A 15,311-nucleotide genomic window follows, 5' to 3' on the forward strand; every position below is an offset into this window, starting at 1 on the left:
GCGCTGTAAATGTTTGTAACTTTTCATGTGTGTGTGACTTGCGTGTGAAGTATCTAAGAGGAATGCAGTTGCTCTGTGTCCCCTGCAGCATTCCTCCATGGTTAGACAGCTCCGTGCCCATGAGGGGGCCACAAGGGCCTCTTGTCTCCTGAGCACTAATGCATCACAGCCCCAGATCAAGCACAACATGCATGCAAGCACATACATGCACACAAACATCCGAGAATAAACGCACGCCATCACATATTTATTATATAAGCACTTGCAAACATGTGTAATTGAAGTGATTAGTGTAAAATGGTGCTTATAGCAAAGAACACCTGTAGCTTCTTTGTTGATTATTTCCTGTTTTGCAAAAATTAAGCTGAATGTGCTTTTTTCAAGTTGTCTTTTTTATAAAATTTTATACTATCAATTGAATGTCTTAACCAGATTATAAAAAGTACAAGGCCAGTCAGTATAAAATTGGACAAAGACTTGCAGGCATACTAATGGAAATGATATATATGGTACAGTAAATGTTTTTTATGCACACATTATTGGTAAAAGTGAATGTTTCATGGCATGTATGCCAGTAAACTAATGTAGCGCATACATTTCAGACTTTGCCTGCTTGGATGTTTTTACAGCCATCCCTGAAAGGCCAGCAGTCAGGGAAATAACTGTTCTGGGTGTATTATGATCACTTGTCATATATGGGAACCTAGTTTGGGCCTGAGAAGAAAGGAGCTTTGAGATGACAGAAAGTTGGAGAGATGGAACAAGCTGTGTCATTTGAACAGAAAAAAAACAACCAGACTAGTGAGTGGGGAATTAAGGAGTGAAATCTGACATAATCCTAACATACCCTCACAGGGACTCCCAAAACTGATGCAGACGACTCCACCCCAGACATTCTCTCTCTCTCTCTCTCTGTAAACCCACAAAGGACAGGTACTTCCAGATCTCAAAAATGGACAGTGTATCATTTCACTTTTTCATGATGGTATGTTTTAAAACAAATCAGTGGAGATACAAACTGTCAGAAGAGCATTAAGCTTTGTCATCCCCAACACAACCACACTGGTAAAAGGAGCCAAATTTAACTCCATGTACATAGAGAAGCTAAAAAATCAGCCTGGCAGTCACTGGTTTTTCTATAAAATCTGTATTGATATTGATGACTACAATCAGGCAGATAACTCCAAGCAATAATGAAGGCTGTATCCCATGTGCAGCACTGTCCAAAGACCAGCCAGAAGGCTGGAGACAGATCAGTCTCTGTCTCCTGGGAAAAGCTTATCACTCCGGAGCTTCTCCAAAGCGTCTGGACTGGCTGTCGACACTCCCTGCCTTTAATGTATGATCAAGAAAAGCTTTAACTCATTACTCTCTTCAACGCCCCTCCCCATTCTTGTCCTAACTGCTTTCGTATGTTTAATAATACTGCCTTCAGATGTAATTTGTTCCACTAAGATGCATAAGGAGAAAAGTTGTACAGTAGTGCACTACTTCACCAGTACAGACTTTCCAACAACTCTTATTGTGGGAATTAAAAAAATATGAGGGCTTCAAGAGAATAATTGTTTTTTATTACATTTGCAAGAATTGACAGTTGGGAAAGAACCATTTCACTTCAAGTAAACCTTTTACAATGTGTATATCACAGTCATGTGTAAATATTGAGGATGTATAACACTTTTTTTAACAGGATCATGAAAAAGGAGTCTGTTGAATGTTTCATCTGAATGAGCAGGTATTCAAAGTGGTGGTTCTGCAGTGTACAGTACTTCTCAAAACCAGAGGGCAAGACTTGCTGCTATTAATGTCAGTAATTATTAACCCAACAAATTATTTACGTGACATAAAATAATTTAATGCTCTATTGGTCCTCATGGCATCATTAAACTAAACATCACTTAACCAAACACACCTTCTCCTGCAGGCCTGCTGTTGGAAGTTTCTCCTGGGAAACACAAATCCAGTCTAGGCCCTACTAAAAAGGTGCTAGGTCAAATTCCAGGTGCTGTGTCCTTGAGCACCTATCAGAGACTGGACTCTTGACTTTACCCCAAGTTGTTTCCAGCTGTATTTGAGCAGCATTTGTAAGCGCAGTGAGTCACCCAAGAGCCACACAAATAAATTGTGTGAGGTGTTGTACAGCTATGCTGACTCATAGTAAAGTCACGTTGGTCAAATACACCACTGGTGGAAAACCATCAGAGGCACTTGGGTTAGAAAACCCCACATTACCCACTCTCTCGCAGTCCCAACTTCCCCCTCTGCTGTGATGAAAGGAGAGAAAGCACCTCTACTACTCGCCTCTTTTGTTTATTTACCTTCAGAATTACACCCTGCTCTTCTTGGACCATGTTCCAATGTGTTTTGTTATGTTTCCTTTCAAACAGAGTATCTATGCGTGTGGTCTCTGGCCATGTTTGGCTAACACATGCACACATTCGTGCACACACACTCCCATTCAACTTTCCCCCTGTGCAAGAGGTCCCCTTTGCCCTTCCCCCCACCTCTAACTAAACATCGCAGGACAGCAAAAGGGAACTTCAAAGTGGCCGGAGGGGGTACTTCTTTTTTTCCTGGCACTTGTCATCATCTAAGGGACTGGCTGCTCCCCTTATTACTCTAATTGCTTCCAACTGCTCCAGGAGGCTTTGATGAAGGGCGCCATGGAGCATGCTGGAAGCACCTGTTGTTGCACAGAGGAGCACAGGTGGGCCTTATTGGTGGTGGCATGGAGGCTTCTTTCTACTTAAAAAACACACAACTCAAATATATACATAGGGAGAATCTTAATGTAATCTCAGATTTGAGTGATTATGAAATTATATACAGAACATATAAACATCAGTAAAAACTAAACGTGTAGTTGTTGTCGAAACTTAAGTTGTGGGGTTGAAGAAGGAACATGCATGTAGCACTCTGGCTCCATCTTGTGGCATCAGTGTGCTAGAAGTCCAGCAGCTGCAATGGAAAGGAGATGAAAGACAGAGAGATTCATATTGGAAATGGAACTTTTTGTCAAAATGGATTTAAATTGTGATATATAGCGACGAGCTACTTAATTTCATACTGATTGATTGGAATTGAGCCAGAGTCACATTCACCAAGAACTAAAATTATGGCTTAAATTATAGAATAGTGATTTAAACACAAAATCATCAAAACCTCATAGACAATACGAAAAATACTGTCTCACATACAAATATTTGTTCTTATGATCGGTTGTAATACAGGCAGCAGGTGAGATAATGTAAATAACAAATAGAGATCTAAATCTGAATGAATCCAGCAAATACAGATCAGTCATGCATTATATAATTTGCGGCCCTTAAATAATGATTAAAACCCTAGTTCTATCTCTGTTGAGCTACACACCAGCTGAGGTAGAATCTTTTCAAAGTGCTCGATGTCTACTTGGTCACAGTCCTCAGATTCAGCCTGTTTCTGTGATCTTACAGCCGCTTCTGGAAACGAGACAGACACATTAAGTCTAATCATTAAGTAATTCAGTAATGGTGTATTACACTGTACACAACCGCAGCCATCAGATATCCTTACCTTGGACAAATATTTTTAGCATCTCTGCCATGAGCAGCACAGCATCACCACTTACTGTAACACAGTGAGATTTGTTGAGCCATAGAACAACAACAACAACAAAAAACAGGGTAACACTTTATAATACAGTCCGCGTTTTACGGTGTAACTTCCCATCACTTACCATGTAATTTCCCGGAACTTACGGTGTAACTTCATCGTATTAATGCGTATATATAAAATACTTTCCGGTTCTTACTGGTACTTAAATGTAGGTACAGCGGAAGAAAACAAAACAACGAGAAACAAGGGAGTAACAATTGGGGTTTTAAAGTGTAACTTCCCAACATTTACCATGTAACTTGTGTCCCAGGCCTTGAAACCATGGATCATGCAGACAGAACAACGATGGCTCTGACAAGCATCATTGCCGAGGTACAGTATGTGCACTGTATGTGAAAATGTTATATTTGTATTTGTGGTGCCATCATGCTTTTTATTTTAAACTGTTATTCACTACTACAAATTACGTAATATCAGAATAACTTGTAACTATCATTTTTAATTGTGAGTGTGGATTGGGGAGGTGGGGTTAGTGTAATGAATGCTGTTATGTAACAATTGTGTGCATGTGTGTTTTAGACTTCACTATACTGTAATACACTTCAATAATTGCGATTACAGGTGGATATAGCTTCAGGAGGGGAAAACTTTGGTGTCTCCACCCGCACTGAAGGGACAACCCTAAAAGATTTCCCATTGCAGTTTAAAGGATTTGTGGATTCCTGCCCTGAACTGAAGAACAAAATAAAAAAGACTGCAAAGAAGTGATGAACTCCTCCCACTAAAGTGGCGATGTAGAACATAAGAACAAAGTAACTGAAAATTGTTTTTTTTTTGTTGTTGTTGTTGTTGGTCTGTTGCATTTACAATTTAAACATAGTTTCCTGTTTTGTTCTTGTTGGGTTTTTTTTTTTTTTTTACTAAAATTAATAATTTTATAACTACATTTTGATAGATTAGTTAAGATAGATTAGTTAAGTTATTTTGTTGTTGTTTTTGTTGTAAGTTTTATATATAGTTTTATATATAGTTTTTGTTAAGTTTTACATAGTACAATTTATATAGAATATTTATATTGTATAATAGTAGTTTATATAGTTAAGAAGTTATAAATGAAACATTTTCTATTTAATCATGTTCAATAATGTTTACTCATTGTCTGTTCAAAATGTTGGTCTGGTGTGTTGTTAATGACACGTTGCATGTTGTTAGATTGTGACATGAAAGGTAACAGAACCAAACAGCTTAGTAAGGACGGGAGAACATAATACAGCCCACTCCCTGTTGTTACCATGTACTTATAGGGTAACTAGTCTGTACCTACAGAGTAAGGACTGGGAGAACAGCATGTACGTTGTGGTTTATGTGTAATAAAAGAATAAAACCATTTTTCTTAACTTCCTGCATGCTTTATTATTGTGTAATTAAAGACATACTATGTATATTATTACATTACTGTATTGTTATTTTTTCATCCTCGGATGACAATACAAGCCTTTCATAGCTGTGCACTGGAGAGAGGTAAGTTTGCCTGTTATGAGCTGCTGCAGTGCTGGACCAACATGGCTGCTAGGAGCTAATTTTCAAAAGTATAGACCCATTTCTCGACTTGTTCTATTCAAATTCATACAATGAAGTGGAAGACATAAGCATAATAAATCTCTTGAGTGTGGGTGAAGCTTGCCTGTCAAACACACATGCATAGAAAAATGATTGTCATAACTGCCATAAGCAAAAACATTTGATTTTAGTACACATATACACATGTAACGTACTGATTCATACGAGGAAGTTACACCATAAGTTCTGGGAAGTTACATGGTAAACGTTGGGAAGTTACACTTTAAAACCCCAATTGTTAACTCCCTTGTTTCTCGTTGTTTTGTTTTCTTCCGCTGTACCTACATTTAAGTACCAGTAAGAACCGGAAAGTATTTTAGGCTATATGTACGCATTCATACGAGGAAGTTACACCATAAGTTCCAGGAAATTACATGGTAAGTGATGGGAAGTTACAACGTAAAACGCTGGCTGTATTATAAAGTGTTACCAAAAACAGTTTTGGGAAAGTTACTTTTATCAAAATATTTCTCCAACTCACGTTTGGTTTTATCCTCCTTAAAGAAACTTGATAAGAGTTTGTGTACTGTGTCCTGTAAATGAGGTAAATACACCAGAACATTTAGTGAAGAGTGCACTGACAGTTTTTTTTATATACATACAGCTGCAAAACAAACAAACAAACAAACCGCATACCAAACTGCCTTTGAAAAAATGTCAATTTAATGCATTTTAGTGTATCGGCGAGAACACTAAGAAAATACTGATACTGAGCCCTTTCTCATGAGTCAACATGAACATCTTTTCCATTCGGCGTACATTTAGTTACCGTAAATCCACTAAATTAAATTTTAACAAGATGTAAAGTTTTAGTCCGACATGCTGATTAGGAACAATTTGCATCCTGTGTCAGCAGGGTCGACGTGAATGCTTAATGGCAGTGAGTGACTGCAATTTGACGAAGAAGCAGAGGCAATATTGGTTTTTATTTAGCCACGCGGAAAACCAAATAAGTGTAAACAAATAAAAAAGATAGCGATATGCTTGCTCATACCTTCTTAAATATAATTTCTGCGTCCGTCTCCGCCATGTTTTCTGACGCTGTGAGAGAAACTTGGCGCTCTGCGTAGGGATTGGCTATTGATCTCTGACGTCAGGCGTATCGTCGTCTGTAGACGGTAGACGGTAAAAACAGTGTAGTTAGATATGCAACGCCTTGATTCATTAGGACCTCTTTCAATTCAAAAGCAACTAAAACTGTGTATTTCATATATATATAATACACAGTTTTAGTTGCATCATATCTATAATGTATGCCTTTTTTTCTTTTATAGATAGATAGATATAGATGAAGTAATCAAGTTAGTCGTGGTACATTTTCAATGTGACTAGCAAGAGGAAATAGTAGGGATAATATAAGATAGCCATTAGTCTATAAATAACAACATAAAGACAAAAAAGGGAGGTGTGGTGATTAGTAGAATAAGTGGAATATGATAAGCACAAGTATATTTATAGTCCATCAGTCTATATGTTTATGTCCTACTGGTTGTCTCTTTCATTGTGGCAGGAAGTGACATATTTAGCAGCCAGCACTGCACATTCTGACTTTTCCACCAGAATGAGTGGTAATTTATCCCTTTTCCCTTTGAAATTCAGGGCAACTTTTGTCAAATTTTGAAAAGAATTCCTCCCTAATATTTCTGTAGTCTTGACATTCTGTTAGAAAGTGTAATTCTGTCTCTACAGCTCCCTCATCACAATGACAGCACAGCCTGTCCTCTCTGGGCAGCCAGGTCTGTGTCTGCCCTTCTCTATTGCCAGACTACAGTCACTCAGTCTGTACATTGTCTTTCTCAGGTTCTTATCAGTTACTGTGGTTAGGTAGTCTGCCACAGTACACTGTCTGTTTAGGGCCAAATATCTGTCTAGTTTGTGTTGTAGGTCATGGCTTTTTCTTCTGTTGCACATGTGCCACCTGCAACACTGGTTCACCAGCCTGCACTTGGATCCCAAGAGGCACTGCTTCCACAGCATATGTTAACAGGGACACCGCTGTGTCGAGTGACGTCCTACATAGCAGTGTTCACAGATGCGTCCCTGATGGGGTTGGGGGCACATGTCTGGGGAGAGTGATAGGTGGTGTGTGACCTTCAGGGCAAACCAACACACCAACCTCCTTGAACTTCAGGCAGTGCTCTTGGTTCTCAAACACTTCCTAACCCTGGTTCAGGGAAGACACATGTTAGTGAGAGCAGACAACTGCATCACGTTTGCCTACATCAACACGCAGGGCCAAGTCCAGTCCGCAGCCCTGTTGCAGATGGCAGAGAACCTGTTGGTGTGGGCCTCAGAACACCTCCTGTCAATGCAGCTGAAATATCAGCTTGTCTAGTTAGGTGATAAAGGTAATTAAATACCAGAGACACAGTATTTTTCTTGTAGTCCAAGTGAATTTAACAAATCACTAAAGTGTATGCATATGGGCTCCTCAAGCTCTGCAGCAAGAGGAGCACCTTGAACAGCTCACACAAACACACTATACTTTCAGCCTCCGACCAATACAACCGTGAACACAAGCACCTTGTGCGTAGTCATACGTCTCTGTCTGCAAACACGTTTCCTGTAAGAAAATCAATAACAATTCCATATATGGTGTCATGCCTGTCTTGTGCAACTCCCAGTTTTTGCATTTAGTTCCCTTTTCTAACTATCACTTCTTAGAATCGGGCTCACCATGTATCACACACTTAGATAACGTTAATTAAGATAACCTTTTCTTTTTCTTCTTTCGCTACAAACTAGACATTAATTTGCCTACACAAACAAGGTGCGTGACATCTTGGCAAGATTTCTTACTTAAAAAACAGAACAATGTGGTTACAACATATAAAGGTCAATAGACAGGGTCAAGAGTGCATCATGTTTTTTAAAGACAAAACTGATCAGGTGATCACACTTCTACACAGGATTAATGATCATCAAAGTATTAATACAACAATATAGTAATTTCTCCAAAAGTACACTTCTAATTACCATTTTTTCCTCCACACTCCTGTCTCTGAGAGCCCTTCACATTCCAGGTCCAGAGAACAGAGTCGCCAACTTCATGTCAAGAGGTGGCCCTCCGGTGGACAAGTGGGTGCTCCACCCCAAGGTGGCACAGCAGATTTGGAACCGGCTCGGGAGAGTGGAAGTGGACCTGTTCATCAGTCATTAGTGAGAGTGCAGTTCAGCCCACTTATATGTGATTTCTGACTAAATCTTAAAATAGCCAGCAAAATAACAGACTACAGGACGTGACAAGATAATTGAGAGTGCCTGTAATTCTTGTGCATCATGGCGTTTTATGACATTTATGGCAAGTTCAGCATCTACTGTATGTACACAATTATTATATTCACTAAAGGTGAAGATAACATCCATGATATTTTATTAATGGTTCTGTTTTCTCTGTCCACACTAGAGCTCTGCTTAAATTCTCTCTCAATTTAAATAAAAGAAAATCATCTTGTGTACCCTTTCTTCTAGTGTTATGTCCATAAGGCGTACATCCAGTCAGATTGTATGAATACACTGATGTCAGAAGCGCTATTTATATCAATTTTATGCATACTGTATTATACATTTGAGGCAGTTAAATATAGACTGACAGATTACTTGCCTCTGTCTTTGCCAGTCATAAAGCCTAGAATAGGTCTTTCATAACTTTTATATCAGCTCTAAGATTTTTATATTTTAGAAATGTGCAAAAGAAATGTATCTCTCTTAATGTTTCCATAATTAAACTTTCAAACAAATTTATTCTTTGTTCAGATTTTGCTTTCATGTAAAGTTTTTATTTTCACACATTTTTTTCAGTTGGATTTCTAAGATGGGCATTTGCTGTCATCATACCTGCATACCTATCATCATACCTGCATACATGCAGTGCCCGTTCAAAACATGCCTGTTCGGAACAGGCGGATTTCTCAATACCTAGAGAGAGTTGTGCCCATCCCCTAAATGCCTCTCATGCAGACTATTGGTAGATGCTACAATTTACCAGTGCTCACAGAAACACCTGTGATGCAGGCTATCTGTGGACACTACAATTTACTCATGTTCCCTCAATACCTCATACGTAGGCTTTCAGTAGATGCTACAATTTACCAGTGCTCCCTAACACCTCACATGCAGAATATCTGGAGACTACAATTTTGAGTTGAGCTGAAGTTGATCAGATGAACTGTTGTGCCCGTTCAAAATGTGCCTGAGACGTCCTGCACTGTCTTGAACATACATACAAAGTTCCTGCGTGTAAGGAACGGGAATAGAGCTTAACTCTAAACTTTTTCAATTCATTCTCTATGGTAGTTCTCATCACTACAGGTGTAATCCCACCTCCAATCACAATGTGGGTTGCAATGGCAGAGTGGCACTGTCCGTATTTCTGCTCATTGACTCCATGGGCAGAAGAAGAAGCAAATCAATGTTGTAGAAACAACATTGTTTATGGGGTATTTTTTATATATTTCTGAACGTGCCTGAGACATCAAGCACTAAGTCTTGCACGTACATGCCAAGTTTCGTTCACAGTAATGTTACACAGTTCAATAGTAGAGCTCAAGTCTCTTAAACGTTTTCAAGTCATTATCATTACATATGTAATCCCACCTCCGACCACAATGCGTGTTGCAATGGCAGACTGGCGCTGTCTGCATGTCCAATTGTTGACTCCACGGGCAGAAGAAGAAGCAAATCAACGTTATTTATGAGGTATTTTCTCGAGAACCACTTATCCAAACCAATTCACACATGGACATTGCACTTCCTCGTTTCCTCAGCAATCCACCTGCCAGGTATTAAGTAGATCAGATGAATGGTTGTCAAGATACACAAAGGACAAACCCACATACGTACAGACAAACAGACAGAGATCCCTTGCTTTAGAGATTATGCTGGTGAAATCATAGCTGCTTACATTTTTGCTGAGGTTTTAAACAGACAGCTTCCAGCAAATTCTTTACGAAATAGAAAGTGTGAAATGTTTCTTCATAGGATGTGCTTAACTGTAAGTGGCCACTTCTGTTTCTTCATGAGTACAATAAACCAGATAGCTTTAAACATGTTGGACAGAAATCACCTAGCAGCCTAAATTAGCATGATTTGTGCTTAGTACATTTCTAAAGCTCTTTCTATACTCAAGAAGTGTCTCGTAAACACTCACTGACAGTGCTCTGACACAGCCTTTCTTAGAATTCACACCACTACATTAACTGAAAATTTATTTATTTTTAGATTGAACATCAGTTATAGTTCCTGACCCAGCCCAGGCGCTTTAAGAAGACATGGAAAAACTCCCCAAAATCCTGAGCCTGTATGGAAATTGGAGAGCTCTCCTCTACACAGACGGCTGGGTGGCTGGACGGCTACAGGATCCATTTTTGTTGTTGCTGTGTTTTTTACAGTTTCCTCTCTAGTGTTAATGTTCCATTTCCAAGGACGCAGCAGGGCACACAGCAGACAGTGATGGAGGTCAGGTGGGCTCCAATGCATCCCAGCAGGAAGAGAAACAGTCACCAGGATTTCATGCAAAAAACAGACATCACAGAGTATTGTTCAATGCTGTTTCCTGGAATGAATGAATGGAGATTGTGTGTGGTGCTGTACTGACATTGAGAATGTGGGGTGATGGGAGGAACGCACCTGAAGATCTTTTATTGAAGAGGAGGCCTTAGGTGGGTGGAGGGCTGGGTTATTGGAGGGCAGGGCAACACTGTAGCTCCTGCAGAGTGGCACGCTTCGTTGGATCTCTGGCCAGACACATGTGCAACAAAGTCTTGCAGTCTAAAAAGTAAGAGTGAAAGCAGGAGATCAAGGTTTAAGGGGGCAGCTACAGTACTCTGTGAGGGGAAAAAAACATATTTGTTTTCCAGAACATGATACTGTTGGGTAAAAAACTGTGTCTTACCTTGGGACAGCGCACTGTTGATTTTAATGTGGTTGTTGATGAAGTCTGTAGTCGAAAAATGCTCTCTTCCATCCAGCAACGAATAGAACAGTGCGCCCAGCTGCCAAACCGTGGTGGGACGGGCCCAGTATATGTGACAGTCAAACCACTCTGGAGGGGCATATGCAGGGGTACCTAGCACATGTAGCAACAGAGAAATAGAGGACGACAAAGACAGAAAGTGAGAGAGAATGAGAAGGGGGCTAAGCTTTCTTTAAAATGAAAGTCTTATTCTAAAAATTGGCTGATGGATATCATACCACAGAAGGAATAGTAAGACCTCTCCGTTGAAAAGCTGCCACAGCCAAAATCAATAAGCCGGAGTCTTGGGGCACCAGTTGAAGACCACTGAATCAGGGTGTTTTCTAACTTGATGTCCCGGTGAAAGACACCCTTGGTGTGCACATCAATGGCTGCGTCCACCAGCTGCTTCAGGATCATCTGAGATAGAGAGAGGAATAGACATACAGTAGTTGAGATTGGCTGTAAAGTAGTATTTTCTCCAGATTCTTGGCAGGGTGGAAAAGTGTCTAAAATAACATTATGGGGCAAAAACTTTCAGAATAGTTCCTCAAACTTTAAACACCGCTGAACTGTCAGTCTCAGTTGTCTTTCAGAAGAACTGAATTGAGAACTGATGAACTAGCTGTGAGTCCATGTGGCCTTTGTTTATAAACCATGATCTTCCAGTAACAATTATTAGCAGATTTGCTAACAGGAAAGAAGTAAATCCATGTGAAGTTAAACCATAGACAATAGGAAGTTGTTGACAGTGACCTTTGTGAGAAGCCAGAGAGTCTAAAATGCCTCCTCTGTGGAATATAAACAGTTCCACAAAACAGCAATGGTTTGTAGACATGAGTTAATATTACAAATATCTCTTTTGAATAAAATGTGTGAACTTTGTGTTGGCAACTGAGCTAGTTAGCGTGGAGAGCTATTGTAACCATGATTGAGACTGACTAGCACTAGCATGTTCCTGGCTGCCAACTACAGTAGTTTACCAACTAGCCCTGTAAGTAGTCTCTACATCACTACTCTAGCACTGCCTATTCACAAGGACGTGTGGATGTGCAGTTTAAATCACACCAAATGTGATAAATGTAACTTTTCAGTTGTGGTTTGAACCAAATTAGTCAAGCTTTAAACTGCAGCCTAAAATGCTCTACTGAAAAATACAAATGAAATTCAATCAAGTGTGGCAGTTTTAGCCAGAGTGCCCTTCTCATCAGGTAAGCTCTGCCCTAAAGGATGCCAAGAACTGCTTTTCTACACACGAACACAGAAGCATCCTCCACATAGCCTCAGTACCTTGGCCTCATGTTCCGGCAGGGAGCCTCCACTGATTTTAAGGTACTTTTGGAGGTCCAGGGAGAAGGCTGGTCTCTCCAAGACCAGGATTAACTCATTTTCCAGAGTGTACCAGTCCAGAAGGGATATTGCAGCGGACTGTCCAACTGATCCTGGTAGACCTGCAGTCTTGAGCATGAAGGCCACCTCGAGAATGATGTCAAATACCTTCCCATTGCACACCTAAAGAATACAAATGTATACATGTTGAGTGGTAAATGAGGTTCAGTTGAGGTAATCCAGGCAGCATTTAGTTACTTATGAAATGTATTTGCAAATGCAAATTGATTACATATGAACGTCACTTTTAGGAGAAAAGGTTGAAATATAATCAGCTGCAGAACTGATAGCTTGTCTGTGCATGCGTTTTTCTCATCCACATTAGAGCGGTGAAAGAAATGTTTGACATCAGATCAAATCACTCACCACTCGTTTGCGCCTCACAATATTTGTTGGAATGTGCTTGATCGCCACCTGCAAGACAGAAATACAAGTCCTTTGGTTTACGCTTTCGGAGGCTGCAGTGAATGGTATGATGTGTGTTTGAGCCTGTGTTTGCAAGACTTACTGGTAAACAGTCTTCTCTACGGAAGCCAGCATACACTGAGCCAAAGCCTCCCGAACCAATTGGGGCATCCTGGAGATACTTGTCCTCAAATTCAGCTACACACAAACACACACAGGGAGATTTGTTTTACTTCTCATATCTTCACTTCAAACCCTTCTCCTAACCAATCCTGATATTATTCTTTACCATAACCCTGAATACACAGGCCAGGCTAAAAGTAATCTCTTGTAGAAGGTGCAGACAGAGTGACTTCACTTAGTTTACACAGCAGCAGCAGCACACAAACTAAACTTTCTCTAACTCTCTTTCCCACTATCAGCCCACCTCTACTTGAGTTTCCGGAGGAGGCCATCTCAAAGATTTTTTCCTCTTGCGATGAGGAGTCTTCAAAGATATGACTGATGTCATCATACCTCCCGTTGTCTATCGCTTTCTCACAGGACTCACTAAAACTGGATCCAGTAGTGCTGGATCCAGTAGCACTGGATCCAGTAGAGCTGGATTCCATAGCACTGGATTCACTAGAACTAGATCCAGTAGCGCCAGATCCAGCAGAGCCAGGTTCATTAGTGCTCGATTCAGTGGGGCTGGACACAGTGATGCTGTTGCTGTCGCTACACCTCATCTTTTTTTCAGATGTCCCTGCGTCAACACTGGCCTTTCTTTTGCCCCACTGTTTTTTGAAATTCTCCACGGACCCTTCACTAGGCCTCATTTTTTTGCTGGGCATCTTTCCATCGTCACCAGCCCTCCTCTTTCTCACATTGACATCGTCCTGCACCGTGTTGCAGGGTTCAGTGGAAGGAGTGATGTTGCAACCCTTGATCTTTTTCATGGGTGCTCCTGCAACATCACTGTTCTTTCGTCCTCTCTTCTTCACATTGAGATCCTTCTCCATGTTGCTCTCTACAAATGAGAAAAACTCTGTGAACAACTTCCTGTACTGCACATGCTTCATATACATGATGACTCGTTATGGTTGTGTACTTTGACATAAGAAACATATTATGAACTTGCACCTAGCTAAAGTGATGGAGGTGAATAATCATATCAGTACTGAACAAGAGGTGATGATAATAAGGGGAAGAGCAAAGTAAATAAGCAAATACATGCTACATGCACCTTAATGTGTGGTCAAGTTTTACTGTCAGTCTCGTATTTGAATAAGCCCCTGCGTCACTTTTCCATCAAAATCTAGATTAGACTTAGCATTATATTTAATTCACATAAATGTAAAAACTGCAGCAGCACAAAGTGAGAGGGATATTGATATTATTTTTTGTGACAAATTTAATGAAATCCATTTAGTAAACCACAAAATACAGAGCATTTTAAGTTAGCCTACCAAAATGTGTTTTCCCTCCTTTGTACATAAAAAGGAGTTAAACCTAAGCCATAACAATCATCAGACTGTAAGTCATTTTAAACATAGTTTGGTTGGTGAGGTGATGATAATGGTTGATGAGAAAATATGTTACAATAGGAGATCTACGGGTAGTTTGATTCGACTAGTGAGAAGCAGGGACTGTGTACCTCTATAAAAAAAATTTAAAAAAATTTAAAACCCATCTCTTTACATCATTATTTTCTGAACAGCAGTGTGTTATAAACCCTCCACTGAAGCTGGACCTAAATGTTGGATCATTACATGACAGAATTACCTTGTACATAGAATATTGTTTGGACCAAGTTTTTATTTGATAGTTATATCATTATATTCAGGTCAGTAAAATAACTACAAGTTTTGAATTTCTATCAAGTTACAGCACAGATGTACATTACAAATAAGTTTTCAGCATTTGAAAAACACTCAACAACAGGACTCTTACCTACAACTCAAAGCACTAAATCACCTGATAAACCATATGGATTATCTCATGTCAGTAGGGATTGCAAGTTTTTTGCCACAACTTCACACTTACCTCGACCTTTTTCATAAGTTGGAGTCATCAAGTCTTGTGTAGACACTGAAGACATGACGTTGAAGTTTCGAACAAGATTAATTTGAGGATACAAGCACCTGCTTGCTGCACTTATCAGAGTGTGTCTATGTTCTCAGTATGAAAACAGAAATGGATTCAGAATGGAATGATGCCTGTGACATCACACTGCTGAAGAATCTTAAGTAACAAGATATGCAAATAGCAGGCAAAAGTTCCATATTTTTATTTGAATTCAGGTGATTATTTTCATCCTGTGTGGAGTATGTTTCTCCCCCTACCACAGTAGCTACAGTCCCAATTT

The 15,311-nt window shown here is 39.8% G+C and overlaps 2 protein-coding genes across 3 annotated transcripts; both read right to left on the minus strand.

Annotated features, from left to right (window-relative positions):
• Window positions 1–1,549: 1,549 nt before the first annotated feature.
• On the minus strand, window positions 1,550–6,316 carry cenpx (centromere protein X). Its single transcript, XM_044332402.1, has 5 exons — window positions 6,212–6,316; window positions 5,699–5,750; window positions 3,556–3,609; window positions 3,373–3,461; window positions 1,550–2,958 (listed from the first exon to the last, which is right to left on the minus strand). Exons 1-5 carry the CDS (start codon window positions 6,245–6,247, stop codon window positions 2,944–2,946), a joined length of 246 nt encoding a protein of 81 aa, XP_044188337.1. The 5' UTR covers window positions 6,248–6,316; the 3' UTR covers window positions 1,550–2,943.
• A 3,673-nt stretch (window positions 6,317–9,989) lies between these two features.
• On the minus strand, window positions 9,990–15,109 carry LOC122967197 (serine/threonine-protein kinase pim-2-like). Of its 2 annotated transcripts, XM_044331719.1 has the most exons (8): window positions 14,990–15,109; window positions 13,392–13,973; window positions 13,068–13,162; window positions 12,926–12,973; window positions 12,461–12,682; window positions 11,410–11,590; window positions 11,111–11,284; window positions 9,990–10,986 (listed from the first exon to the last, which is right to left on the minus strand). In XM_044331719.1, the coding sequence occupies exons 1-8, from the start codon at window positions 15,042–15,044 to the stop codon at window positions 10,895–10,897; spliced, it is 1,449 nt and encodes a 482-aa protein (XP_044187654.1). In that variant the 5' UTR covers window positions 15,045–15,109; the 3' UTR covers window positions 9,990–10,894. The 2 variants fall into 2 exon arrangements, with proteins under 2 accessions (XP_044187654.1, XP_044187655.1); XM_044331720.1 differs by lacking the exon at window positions 9,990–10,986 and having other exon boundaries at window positions 11,151–11,284; window positions 11,430–11,590.
• Between the last annotated feature and the right edge of the window lie 202 nt (window positions 15,110–15,311).

The sequence above is a fragment of the Thunnus albacares genome, chromosome 17 (genome assembly GCF_914725855.1).
Source record: "Thunnus albacares chromosome 17, fThuAlb1.1, whole genome shotgun sequence".
Lineage (NCBI taxonomy): Eukaryota > Metazoa > Chordata > Actinopteri > Scombriformes > Scombridae > Thunnus > Thunnus albacares.